The sequence below is a fragment of the Gekko japonicus genome, unplaced genomic scaffold, assembly GCF_001447785.1.
Source record: "Gekko japonicus isolate JY-2015 unplaced genomic scaffold, Gekko_japonicus_V1.1 scaffold1248, whole genome shotgun sequence".
NCBI classification, from domain to species: domain Eukaryota; kingdom Metazoa; phylum Chordata; class Lepidosauria; order Squamata; family Gekkonidae; genus Gekko; species Gekko japonicus.
In genome coordinates this window covers 215,866-230,339 of record NW_015171541.1, presented here as the reverse complement: position 1 = coordinate 230,339, position 14,474 = coordinate 215,866, and the positions used below count along the sequence as shown (strand labels likewise).

General features: G+C 45.8%; 1 protein-coding gene across 1 annotated transcript in view; it reads right to left on the bottom strand.

Moving 5' to 3' along the window:
* Nucleotides 1-14,474, bottom strand: part of LOC107117510 (adenylate cyclase type 10-like) — a 110,700-nt gene that overhangs the window by 59,942 nt on the left and 36,284 nt on the right. Inside the window, 6 exon segments of the mRNA XM_015419646.1 lie at nucleotides 413-549; nucleotides 3,466-3,749; nucleotides 8,027-8,113; nucleotides 10,349-10,541; nucleotides 11,628-11,781; nucleotides 14,237-14,292. Coding sequence (XP_015275132.1) covers nucleotides 413-549; nucleotides 3,466-3,749; nucleotides 8,027-8,113; nucleotides 10,349-10,541; nucleotides 11,628-11,781; nucleotides 14,237-14,292 — 911 coding nt within the window.

The following is a 14,474-nucleotide window of genomic DNA, read 5'->3' as shown; positions in this document are numbered from 1 at the left end:
GGGATCATTTGTGCATGCACTGCACTAGCGATTTTGGCATTATAAATGACATGATGCATTGTCTTTTTCCGTTTGTGCCACTTTGAAAGACGCTTACTTGCGTGTCATTTCTATATGGTACCTGGCAAGCAATTAGAAAAATTACATGTATTGGATGAGGAATACATTGGAAAGGTTACTCCTACACACAGGTGATGAAGTTTCTCCAGATTATTATTTATTGGACTCAGATCTTATATGTATATAATGATAAATTATGAACACACGGAGCAGTCATAAGAACTTAAGAGATGCCAATGTTGGATCAGGCCAAAGGCCCATCCAGTCCAACACTCTGTATCACACGTTTATCTTTGGAGCATTCCATTCAGGAAATATTAACCATATTAAGGGCTAATGACTAATAACTTACTGAAAAGGCTATCCCATTCATCCTCGCTTTCTTCGTCTTGTTCTACTATGTGGTACTGAAGGACATTGTTTATGTGGAGGTTGTGGAGAAGCTCCTCACAGAAAAATGGGTTTCCATGGCTTCTTTGTATTAAGAACCTAGAACAACATTTGAGCGACACATTTTAATGAAACCTGGTCAAAGACAGGCTATAGCTAAAAACAGGGGGGGGGGGAGCATTTGTGCATGCACTGCACTAGCGATTTTGGCATTATAAATGACATGATGCATTGTCTTTTTCCATTTGTGCCACTTTGAAAGACGCTTACTTGTGTGTCATTTCTATATGGTACCTGGCAAGCAATTAGAAAAATTACATGTATTGGATGAGGAATACATTGGAAAGGTTACTCCTACACACAGGTGATGAAGTTCCTCCAGATTATTATTTATTGGACTCAAATCTTATATGTATATAATGATCAATTATGAACACACGGAGCAGTCTTATACTGAGTCAGACCTCTGGTCTACCATAATCAGTATTGCCTGAGCTGACTGGCAGTACATTTTCATCCTGCCTTTCTTCCAAGGGGCGAGATACATTATTCTTCCCTCCTCCATGTTATCCTCACAAGAACCATATGGGCCATATGGGTAGGGTGGGATATGGCCCTGGGCCATATGGGTAGGGCGGGATACAAATCCCATAATAAATAAATAAATAAACCATATGAGGTCGATGAGGCTGAGAGAGAACTGGCCCAAGGTCACCCAGTGAGCGCTACTGTACAGCGGAGATTTGAGTCTGGACCTCTCAGATCCAGCTCTGACACTCTAACCACCACATCATGGAAGGATCAGGATGTTACTCAGTACTTAATGGTGATATGCAGAGAGATCCAGAAATATCAGAAGTGAGTTAATCTTTGGGATCCGGAGATGATAAAGAGGGTGATGCTATATCAAACGGAGAGAAACTAGAACTCAAAAATAAACCTTTTTGGAGGAAATGGTATTTGCACATTGGCCAACTTTATAAATCTCAGAACGTAATAACTGATGCAGAAAAGAGTTCTGGTTTATCATGATGACGCTTGGCACATGATGCACTCTGCGTGCACATTATCAAAGTGATAAAAATTATGTAAATAATAATAGTTAAAATGAATGAGAAAGAACAAATATCCCAGGACCGAAGGAACCATCCACGGACAGTACTAATGCATTCTTCTTCCAGGAAGAACGTGCAGGTAGTTGTTTACAGCAAACCCCAGAGGAAACGTCTTATTGATTCATTCGTTTAGAATATTGCCTAAAAGAAAGTAAAGTTGGTGTCAGGTGAGCCTCAAAGGAAAGGGTGTTCCAAGGTGAGGTGTCTGGGACAAAAAGGGGGAGGGCGGCTGACCCTAGAAACCTGGGATCCAGAACCTGAAAAGGTTAGTCAAATAGAAAAGAGGGCCAGCAATAAAAGCTTAATATATAGTATATAAAAAGATACATGTATTTATTAACAGAGAATTAAAAAATACATAAGGGCCCAATCACACCTCATGTAAAAATACCAGAATCTAACACACAAGGGCTAATGGACTTGACCTGACGCATTTCTGCCTGCATCGGCCTTCTTCAGAGGTCAAACACAGTGAGGAACATATTGGCTTGTATAATAGTACAGTACAATCATGCAGATATAAAATTATAAATAGAAGAAGGACCAGAAAAAAAATGGTTCCAAAATGAAACCACTACGCACAGAATAAAAGTACAAATGAGGCCTCCAAAGATGCAATCACATACCAAGTGGTGTTTCACTGGTAATAATTTCTGGTCCAGACTGCTCTTTGCCTAAGGACAATTCTACTGAGGACACTTTGGCTTAACAATCATAGGAAGGCACTTTCTGGACTTGGCTCATGTGCTGTTTCTCTGCAGCTCTCTGCAGCTTTGTGAATGGTTGTTTTGTACCTTCTCTCCTTTCCATGGAGCCAATGGGCACATCCGCATGGATGGAGCATACAAGCAAGCAACATACAAGCAGGCAACAGATGACTGCAACAAGACTTTTTTGCCCCTCCTGTAGGAGCATACGCCTTCCCGGGCATTGGTAAAATGCCATGCAAAAAGACTCTGGACACAACTATGCCTTCTTGTAGCATGTTAGCATTGTATCAAGACTGTCTTTTCGTAGCACTTTAGCAACATGCACATTGATTAATAATGGAGGGGAGATGCACGCAAACTGAAGAAACCAAAAGCTGCAGCAAACACAACAGCAGAGGCTTCCTTGTGCATTTGGTTTTATTTCAAATACAATATCAGGTAATGCAGAACGCTAAAATCCAGGTGCCAGTTCACATGAGAACTTTGCAAGCATTGCTATAGACAAAACCATGATTAATTTTTTTATTCGCTATCAGCATTCCCACAGTGGGTGCTGATTAGGGTTGCCAGGTCCTAGCTAGCTGCCGGTGGGGCTCCAATAGGGTTGCCAGGTCCTAGCTGGCTGCCGGTGGGGCTCCAGTGTCTGGGAGGGTCTTCTGGCGCACACGCATCATGATGATGTTACTCGGAAGTGATGTCATCATGTCGCCGATGTCAGGGGAGTGATGCTCTAGTTTTTGGGCAGAACTCTATGGTTTGAGCCCAATTTTACCATAGAGTTCTGCCCCAAAACAAGAACATCACCCCCTGATGTTGGCGACGTGATGACGTCACTTCTGGGTGACGTCATTACATCACATTTAGGGACACTTGCGGGTGGTGGAAAGGGGCCTGCAAAAGCGGGGGAACCCCCGCCCAGACCAGGGGCCTGGCGGTCCTAAGTGCTGAACTGGCACTCTGTGTACTGGTGGCGGGAGGGGCCAAATAATTACATTTTACCCTGGCCTTCCTTCAAGGAGTTCAGTGCGGCACACACAGTCCTCCCTTCTCTCATTTTGTCCTCAAATCAACCCTGTAAGATAGGTTAGGCTATGAGTGTCTGGCCCAAAGTTACCTAGATTTGAGCCCCGATCTCCCCCCATCCTACTCTCACGGTGACCAGTAGAGTACACTGCCCTTTTCCTACTTACGTCTCAAGTTCCCTGGCAATACTGACCACCCCAAGGTCCTGGCAAGCCTTCTGTGCAATCACTGAAGGAGTCAACTCCTTTAATCTAACATAAGTGTTTGTTATGGTGCCCAGGATTCGAGCTGCAGTGGAGCCCAGCAGTTGTCTCCTTTGTTCAAAAGGAGACAAAGACAAGACCATAAAGATGGGAACATTCATCATCAATTTATCCAGGAAATCCCAGGAGGCAGAATCGATGAACTGAGCGCCATCAATGACAAAGATAATGATTTCCTTCTCTGATGCCTAAAAAAAGATAAGAAACAAACAAATATTTAATTTAAAAAAAAATCACTCAGAATAAGGTGATCCTACAGCCATGGAGTCCTTGTCTCCAGTTCAGTTAGCATACCAGCCTGTATTCTACCACTTTGGTCAGCAACGTCTGAAGCCCTCTTCTAGCCTACAAGGAGTCTTCATCCAACTTCAGTGACTTTTCCACAGCTACAATTAAACATATTTACAAAAAGAACATATTCAAAATGAACAGTAGGCTCCTCTGTAATTCCATACATCGTGTCCATTGATCTCCAAATAGAAAGTAACTGTGGCAGAAGATGCCCACTGTGGAAAAAATAACAGCCGTAAGCCTCTCCCAGGTATAAATCAAGATGTTTCAATGATCTTCAACAGCAGCTGGTATAACAGAACCCAATTTCCAAAATAACATAGGCACAGCTCAGTAACTACAATGGAACCCCAGGATTTATGCCACAGTTATGGTTTTGAATATGTTCTTTTTGTAAAATATGTTTAATTGTCATGAGCAATCTGTTGGATATGTGCCTATACATTCTATTGGGTTATGACCACTAACCCAACTTTGTACTCCAATGAATGTGATATACAGTTTTGAGCATATATTGTTGTGAATTGTGGATGGTCTTCCTTTGGTGGGTATGATTTGTGGCTATTCTTATGCACTAAGAGTTCCCTATTGTCTTTGACAAGCCTGGAGGAGGGCAGATGTTATCCCAATTTTCAAAAAAGGGAGGAAGGATGACCCAGGAAACTACTGGCCAGTCAGTCTGACCTCTGTCCCAGGGAAGATATTGGAGTAGATGTTAAAGGGATTGATCTGCGAATATCTAAAGGACAACTTGGTGATCTGGGAAAGTGTTGGAGTTTCAAGTTGCTACACTTCAGTCATTACAGAGTGAAGTGTTGTTTGTCAGGAAACAGGATGTTGTGTTACATAATGTATTCCACGGCGGGAAAGTTTGAGGGAGCTGCTTAGTCTAATGAAGTGACCTGTAGCTTTTGTATTGGTCAACCAACAACTTGTTTGTGGAAATGCTTTGATCTAGCATTAATGTATTCACAAGGTTTTATGGCCCTTTGTGTGAAGCACAGGAAGCGCTCTCTTGAAGCCGCTGGGTAGATAGAAAGATGTAGCCGTTAGTGAGTAGAGCTGAAAGTAACTGTAAGCATGTAATCTTGTGTTTTATTTCTTTTTATCCAAAGTACCCTGCCCATGATTTGTTTTGTAGTAAAGATATTTTCTTTTAACTAATGTGACTCTTGTGTTTGCAAAACGACCATCGATCTCGAATCTCAGAATCCCTAACAGGAAGTCAGCACAGATTTGCCCCAACAGGTCCTGCCGGACCAACCTCATTTCCTTCTTTGATGAGATCAGGCTAGCCAGGGCTCCCTGAGAGGGCGTCACTCATTTCCTTCTTTGATCGAGTGACGAGCTTACTGGATAAAGGGAATGCTGTTGATGTTGTGTACCTGGATTTCAGTAAAGCTTTTGACAGGGTTCCCCATGATGTTCTGATGAGTAAACTAAAGGACTGTGGACTGGACTCTAGGATAGTTACATGGATAGGGAACTGGTTGGAGAACCACACTCAGAAAGTAGTTGCCAATGGCATTTCATCTGAATGGAGGGAGGTGTCCAGTGGGGTGCCACAGGGCTCGGTTCTGGACCCAGTACTTTTCAATATTTTTTATAAATGATCTGGATGAGGATGTGGAGAGGCTACTCATTAAATCTGCAGGTGACACCAAACTGGGACGAGCAGGGAAAACACCAGAAGATAGAGACAGAATTCAATGAGATCTGAACACACTGGAAAAGTGGGCAGATATGAACAAGATGCAATTTAACAAGGGTAAGTGCCGAGTTCTACATCTGAGTAACAAAAATGAGGAACACGCACACTGGATGGAGGATATAATTCTGAGTAGCAGTGTGTCTGAACAAAATCTTGGGGTATGGGTGGACTGAAAGTTAAATATGAGCAGCCAGTGTGATGTGGCAACAAAAAAAGGCTAATGAGATCTTGGGGTATATCAACAGAGGCATAACATCCAAGTCACAAGATGTCATAGGCCCACCGTACACTGCATTGGTCAGGCCATGCCTGGAGTATTGTGTGCAGTTCTGGAGGCCTCACTTCAAAAAGGATGTGGACAGAATGGAGCGGGTGTAGAGGAGGGTAACAAGGATGATCAGGGGCTTGGAGACCAAGCCCCATGAGGAAAGGCTGAGGGACTTGGGAAGGTTCAGTCTGGAGGAGACTGAGGGGGGATAGGATTACTTTAAGAATCTGAAGGGCTGTCACTTATAAGGGTAGGGAGCTGTTCTTGTTGGCAGCAGAGGATAGGACGCGCAATCATGGGTTTAAACTAAAGGTGGGAATGTACCAGCTGGATATTGGGGGGGGGATTACAGTAGGAGTTGTGCAACAGTGGAACCAGCTGCCTAGGGAGGTGGTGAGCTCCCCCTCACTGGGAGTCTTTAAGCAGCAGCTGGACGAACACTTGTCAGGGATGCTCTAGGCTGATCCTGCACTGAGCAGGGGGTTGGACTAGATGGCCTCTATGGCCCCTTCCAACTCTGTGATTCTGTGATTCTACGAAAGAAAAGGTCAGGCTGAAAGCAGGGAGCAGCCTCTGAGCTTATTAGCCAAAATGAAGACACCTGGAGATCAGTTGCAATCCCAGTAGATCACCACCCACCACCTGGAGGTTGGCAACCCTAGTCCCCCATCTGGTATATCAAGACAGGGAAAGCTACCCAAAGAAAAGACTGGGATCTCTGGCCTGTTGTACTGGGAGCAAGGAGGATGAGAACACGCCACTTTTTGTTTGTTGCGTGCTTTTTAACTAGATGAGAGCAGGGTTTTGTGTGTATGTTACTCATATCCAGGTGAGAGGTGGGTCTGGGTTTGTGTTCTTTTCATGTTCTATGTTTTCCAAGACCCAGGTGGGAGGTGGGCCTAGAACGTTCTATAGTGAATATTAAGAGAGTGTGTGTGTGTGTTTATTTTTGGTTTCTTCACCTGCTGATGGGAATGATATGCTTGGGGGGGACAGAATGGGGTGAGGGGCATTGCCATGGTTCACAGTGTGTGGGGTAAGGGGAGATACGGTGGTGGGAAAAGAACAGGCCAAGGGAAGGGAAGGGATAGCAGACAATGGCAGGTTGTTGCCACTTCTGGCTCTTCTTCCAACCAAAGTGATGTCAGTAAAACGGTGGTTGCTTACCTGTAACCGTTGTTCATTGAGAGAGGCTTCTGTGCAGGCACACATGGGACTGCAGTACTGCAGGCCGACCACCGAGAGGAGCGAGCGAGCATAATTCTAGAATTTTCATCCCAAGAGGGCTAGGCTCCATACAGGAGGCGGTTTCCCGCCCAAAATACCACCTGACCTGGGAGGAGCCTACCCTCTCCCCTCAGTTCTGGCTCTTCTTCCAACCAAAGTGATGTCAGTAACCATATCAACAAACTCGCCAGGCTATAAAATCCTGCTGTTAAATGCCAGGCCAGTCACAGGGAAAACAACATGGAGGAGAGGACTGAACTGGCATGTATCACTGCGACTTGGCTAGGGGAGGGGTGGGAGGGGTTAACCTCTCCCAGTTGTGCCCTCCATCAGCATAGGTTTTGCAGGCTTGTGGACTCAGTGTTGCTCTAGTCTGTAAGGATTCTATTCCTATAGTATGGTGCCCCATCTAGGACACTACTGGTTTTGAGGCTACCAAATGCCTTGACCTGGATGGCCCAGGCTCGCCCAGTCTCATCAGATCTTGGGAGCTAAACTGGGTCAGCCAGCCCTGGTGAGTATTTGGATGGGAGACCACCAAGAAAGTCCAGGGTCACTACGCAGAGGCAGGCAATGGCCAACCGCCACTGAACATCTCTTGCCTTGAAAACTCTATGGAGTCACCTGTGACTTGATGGCACATTCCACCACCACCACCTAATGTTGGGATTGAGAGACAGGATTTGGGATTCTGTTAGTGTACCACCACTGCCTCTCTACCTGAGCTGACAGAGCTGGTCTCGGGGGTGGTGTTGAGGACCCCCCCCTAAGACTGCCTTCTCAGGAGTGGTTCAGGGTATCACGGTCTCCATGACAACCTTGGGCTCAACTGGTCCTACGCTACTGGCTGGGATACCCCAGGGAACTTCTCAGCTTGGTCAGTACTGCAGAAGTTGCTAAGAGATTAATCAGTGGTGTGTACTTTGCAGATCACACGTCTAACCTACAGGATGAAAACCATTGCTTACCTTCCAGAGGATTTTTACAAGAACTGTTTCCATCTCTACGTTCCTCTTTTGAACATCCATATTTGAAACAATTTCTGAAGCGGGAAACTGATCAGGAAACAAACCCACGCCCACAAACACAACCGATTAATGAGGTGTGGAACCTCTTCTCCCTTGGCTCACTTTGAAAATCTTTCCCCCCACCCTAGTTTTCCTGTTGAAAAGTTTATTTTAAACTTAGACACATAACACAAAGTTATTTTAAACACAAAGTTTATTTTAAACTTAGACACATAAACAACAAATTAGCGAAGGACTCCCCAATCCTCTGCCAGCTTTCCTTCCTTCCCAGTCAAACATCTCTTACTTGACAAAGGAGAGGGAGCAGCTGGTGCTGGGAGTAGCTGGTGCTGACCATACACATATCCCATGCTGACAGGTCTCTGAACTAGAATGAGTGCCTTTTCCTGCCAGGCAACATGGGACTGTAGTTTTTCTGCCACCTCATTCAATCAGGAGTTAGAAGAAACTGCAAATCCCATGCTCCCTAGGCAGGGAATTATGCTACTGAGCATGCTCATCTTTCAGTCCTGCCTTTCATCCTAGAAGGGAGGCATTCACAGCTCTCACTTCCCCATTTTATCCACACAACCACCCAGTGAAATAGGCCATTTTGAGATAGAAGAACGGGCCCAAGTTTGGTGTAGTGGTTGAGTGCATGGACTCTAATCTGGGAGAACTGGGTTTGATTCCCCACTCCTCCACATGCTGGTGTGACCCTGGGTCAGTCGTAAGTTCTTTCAGAGCTGTTCTCTCAAGGGCAGTTCTCCAGAGAGCTCTCTCAGTCTCACCTACCTCTCAGGGTGTCTGTTGTGGGGAGGGGAAGGGAAAGGGACTGTAAGATGCTCTGAGACTCCTTCGTGTAGTGAAGGGCAGGGTATAAATCTCTCCTCTTGCTCTTCCCCCTCCCCCTCCTCCTTCTCCCAGTACGTTTCACTGCAGTGTGGAGATTTGAACCAAGGTCTCCCAGATCCTAGTCCAACACTCTAACCTGGCAGTTCTCAGACTGTGGCTCAGGACCCAAAAGTGAGCCACAACTCTCTCACAGATGGGTCATGAGCAGTGTTCCCTCTAAGCTGAGTTAGTGTGAGCCGGCTCACAGATTTTTAGCCTCCGGCTCACACATTTTTGTCTTAGCTCAGGAAGGAGGGCCCCAGAGCAAACTAAGTTATTCAGTAGCCAATTCACCTGCTCACAACTTTAATGCCGGTAGCTCACAAAGTAGAATGTTTGCTCACATGACTCCACAGCTTAGAGGGAACATTGGTCATGAGACCAGGAAGGAAGAGGGCTTTGAGCTACAACAGGAGGCTTTGAGAGGTTCAAGGACAGATCTGGTTTGCTTTGCCATAAACTACAAAATGGCCATGAAATACAGCCTGCTCCTCAGCAATGCTGTATGAATACCAACGTTCCCTCTAAGCTGTGGAGTCCAGTGTTCCCTCTAAGCTGAGTCAGCGTGAGCTAGCTCACAGTTTTTTAGCCTCCGGCTCACACGTTTTTGTCTTAGCTCAGGAAGGAGGGCTCCAGAGCAAACTAATTTATGCAGTAGCCAAATCACTCGCTCACAGCTTTAATGCCAGTAGCTCACAAAGTAGAATTTTTGCTCACAAGACTCCACAGCTTAGAGGGAACATTGGTGGAGTCCGGTGGGCAAAAATTCTACTTTGTGAGCTACTGGCATTAAAGCTGTGAGCGAGTGATTTGGCTACTGCATAAATTAGTTTGCTGTGGAGCCCTCCTTCCTGAGATAAGGCAAAAACGTGTGAGCCAGAGGCTAAAAAAACTGTGAGCTAGCTCACACTAACTCAGCTTAGAGGGAACACTGATGAATACTAATACTGAGAATATTAATCACATCCTTGTTCAGTTTTAAACAATATAATATTCATTTGCTTTACTTGGGGTGGGGTGGGGAGTGGTTTGGAGTAACTTTGCAAGCAGGCCCCGTAAATTACAGTAAGTATAAAAGTGGTTCTACAAATAAAGATGAGAAATCAGCCTCCCTTCAAAAAGTCTTAACACTACACCCAATGCCCGCTGCCAAATATTTCTAACGTCTATGAGACAACAGCCTTTGTTTGCGTGAAGCAGAACTGAGCACTTACAGGGTCATTCAGCCTCTCATAATAGTGTGGGCAGAGTCACTACTAGATGCTCCATGTTGAGTACCGGAAAGGGCTTTTCTGTCGCTTTAACTAGTGACAATCGCCATGTCCTGGCTATTTTGCTGTTGTTTACATTCCCACCGTTACCGCACGCTTACAAAAGTTACTTCTTTACCTTAACGTAAAAGAGGCTGTTGAGGAGGCAATAATGGGATTCATCCACTGCACCACGGATTTTGTTCAGAAGCACGTGCTGCCTGGCATCATAGGATTTGCAGGTATCAATTCCCAAGAACATGGCCATGAGGGTCCGGATGGTGAAGAAGTTCTGTGACAAATTTATCTTCGTTAGCTCCATGGCCACAACCCTGCCCAGAACACAGAATAATGTTACGTGTCATCTTCTGAGGGAGTGGGAAATGAAAAGGCAAGAGATGATCACAATACAACACTTAGTCTAAGATATGGAGGCTGAAGATATACCAGATTCAAGAAGGAGAGTTTGGAGCAACTGAAGAAAAACCCATGCAAGAATGTCTAACACACTGATCCCTGTAATGTCACCGTCCTGTCTTGCTTGAAAGGGCAATAGCACCAACCAAACCTAAACAGATTTACATCCTTCTAAGCCTACCAAAGTCAGTGGTCAAATCTCTGCTTAGCACTGCCCTGTACACAAAACACATTTTGAGAAGAAATTCTGGAGATTACAACCACGGTCTGCATTACTCTTGATATGTATACCATCTATGGGATAAAAGTTACACCCCTTAGCATTTTGTAGCTGATAAATGAGACAATTCAACAGGTAGTTCTCTACTTCCTTGTTTGTTTTCTTTGTCTAAGCAAGGATCTGGTTGATGTGTTTTTATAATTGTCTGTTACCAATGAGTCAAGTGCTTCTCGTAAGTTGCCTTGAGCCCCCATGGTCAGTGGGAAAGTGCAGCAAATGAACAAATAAACTGGGGGCATTTGATGACTATGTGTATTTGGAGGGTGGTCGTACATTAAAAGAATCGCTGGACTAGCCCATTCCAAACAGACCCGGGTGGAGCCTGCCCAAGCTGCTTCTAACAAAAGAGCTAAGAAAAAATGACTCTCTAAAAAGAATTGATAAAAAAATAAACATTTATCACCCATAAAAATTAGAACTCCTCCGTTGTACTTAAAAGAGGCCGAGGGAACATCTTTCATGTGTTGGGAAGAGTTTTGCTTTTGAATGAAAGAACAAATTTAGACAACTCCTTTTCTTTTCAAGTTCATAGGGTAAACCCAGAAATCTGATGCACATTCGACTGTGAACACAAACCTTTGGGTCAGGACTGTGAAGTGCTTCAGTGATGTAGTGCTGCAGACAAGGACCTGCTGGGGTGGGGGAGGGTGATAGATGGTTTGAGGAGCAGTGGGTGGGTTTTCAGGGTGGTTGTAAAAAAGGGAGATTAAAATGCACTCACTTTTGGCCAGCTGTTTGCCCTAAGTAGGCAATTTCACTCAGTAACTGGCTTTTCCCATATCCTAAGTAGCCTTCATACATTAAGATGTGGGTTTTGTGGGAGGCTTTAAATTTCTCCACCAAGTCCTCAAAGATATCCACTTCTCTCTTCCTACCTGGGGTGAAACAATAGCAGGAGAGATGTCATTAAAACAGCAAAATAAGTTATCATTTGTTGAATTCTCCCTTCCCAACCTCCAAATGAAGACACAACACTCAATAAGATCAATGTGCAGCAAGAATGTATATCACCTTCAGTACCCTTTTCAGTGTGGGTTACCCTAAACTTAAGGTAGTCTTCTTGACTTCCAGTGACCAGACAAACCCTCCCTGGCCCAAACCTGCGTACCCAAATATGTGCCAAGAGAGTCCTAGACTCATTGCCGTCCTCCCCCAACAAGCCACTGGGATTCAAATAATGCTGCCCAGCCCCAAAGGGGTTCTCTGTCACCTAGGGTTGCCAACCTCCAGGTGGTGGTTGGAGATCTCCTGGTAGGGATGCCAGACCCCCAGTGTGGGCGGGGGTCCCCTGTTATTGGGCACTCCTCCTCAACCTCCAATTACCACCACCCCCACCGAAACAAACAAGAAGCCGGAAATAAATGCAATGTGCGTATGTCACCTGGAAGTGATACAGGCACATCGATGATGTCCGGGGGGGGGGGGGCAACACTCTGGTCTTTGGGCAAAAAAACTACAGTAGAAGCTCATTCTACCGTAGTGTTTTTGCACTCAAAACAGAGCGTTGCCCCCGACGTCCCCACATCATTTCCAGGTGACATAGGCATGTCATGTTTAATTCCAGCTTCTTCCCTCCCCGCTCCTGGTAAGTCCATCCCATCCCCTGCCAGCTGGTCTGACGGACCTGGCAACCTTACAGCTGATCTCCAGGCAACAGCGATCAGTTCACCTGGAGTAAATGGCAGCCTTGGAAGGTGGACTCTATAGGGCATTATGCGCCACTGAAGTCCCTCCCCTCCCCAAAGCCCTCCCTCCCTCAGGCTCCACCAGCAAATTCTCCCGGTATTTCCCAACCCAGAGCTGGCAACTCTACTTTCACCAGTTCCTCCTAACTGCAAAATGTAGGAGCATTTCTTTTATGCTTTTGGATCTAACCAGGGCTGCCAACACTTGGAAAGCAGAAATCTGTTGGGGGTGGAGGGACCCTGATGAGGTCTCTCCCTTCCTCATTCCCTGCCTGTTATGTATGGAAATAGAATGTATGAAGTATTGAGCTTGTGCCTGACAAAGGGATTGTAAACCGACCTATCGGAACAAAGGAAGTTCTGGAGGGAAGCAAAGTGATTGGTCTTTATGTACTGTATTTGATTGGACCTTATCTGACATGTGGGCGTGGCCTGCCAAGCCCGGACTGTTTAAAAAGGAGCCTGTTGCTCCATAGTTTGTCTCGTTCTGGTTCTTCTGACTTCGTGTTCAATAAAGCTGTTATCACTGTTCACCTGCTGCCTCGAGTCTCGTATTCAACACTGCCCATCCCAGGCTCCACTCCCAAATCTCAAGGACTTTCCCAGCCTGGAGTTAGCAACTACTGTGCAGAACCACCATGCCCTGAGCCAAGTCTCTGTACATTCAGCCAGGGGCACATACACTTGGGAGAGAGGAGCTGCTGCTGCACGGGGAGTCAGGTGGATCGGGAATGTAGTGATGGCCCAGCTGGCCACATCCTGTTCTTCCTCCCTCCCTCTCTCCTTCATCGGGCCAGCAGGCCAGGTGAGCAGACCCCCAGCAGCAGCAGCGTTGGGACCAGGAGCTGCTGCTTGGGGTTGCCACTTGCCACCCCTGGCGCCTCCATGCCCTTCCAGCACCCTTGGCAATGGCCTACAGTAGCCTAGTTGGCGGACCACCCATCCCCTGCTGGGATCCCACAATGCAAAACATGTGCTCCGCCACTAACATGATGACCTCTCCCTTTTTCCCTATATACAGATTCACCTCTAAGCATTAGAAGAAGCACCACAGCAGCTGAATGCAGACATAACTGCATTTGCCCAGTAACACTCCTTATGTCAAATGTAGGGATTAGTAGCATCGGCGTAGACATCACAGCCTAAAACAGCAGTTGAGGCACAAAACCTATTGTGGTTGCTGATGATACCCCTTTCTTGAGGTACCTCTCCACTCACCCAGTTTAGGGCTGCCTTATGAATAAATCTCCAAGAAAGTACCTACTGACATCCAAGAAAATAAGAGAAGCCATGTTGGATCAGGCCATTGACCCATCCAGTCCAACACTCTGTGTCACACAATGGCCGAAACCCAGGTGCCATCAGGAGGTCCAACAGTGGGGCCAGAACTCCAGAAGCCCTCCCACTGTTGTCCCCCAAACACCAAGAATACAGAGCATCACTGCCCCAGTCATAGTGTTCCATCTATACCTTGTGGCTAACAGCCACTGATGAACCCCCTCTTGAAACTGTCTGTGCTTGTAGCCACCACCATTTCCTGCGGCAGTGAATTGCACATGTTAATTACCCTTTGAGTGAAGAACCTATAGTTTTCCGGTCCTTCTCTGAGTAACTGCTCATCGTAGGAAGCTAGTAATCTACTTACCCAGTAAAGGATACATTTCAGATCTCTCCTTGGTCAGATATGCCTTGAACATCATTCTAAAAAGGGGGAACAAAACAAAGAAGGGTCAGTATACATTAAAACTCAAACAAGCAAACAATATCCACTCAACTGCGGTGACTCAAGTGGTTAAGACGCTGAACTGCAGGCTGTGGAAGGTCAGTAGTTCAGCAGTTCGAGCTCCCGTCTCTAGTTCCAGCTCCTGCCAACCTAGCAGTTC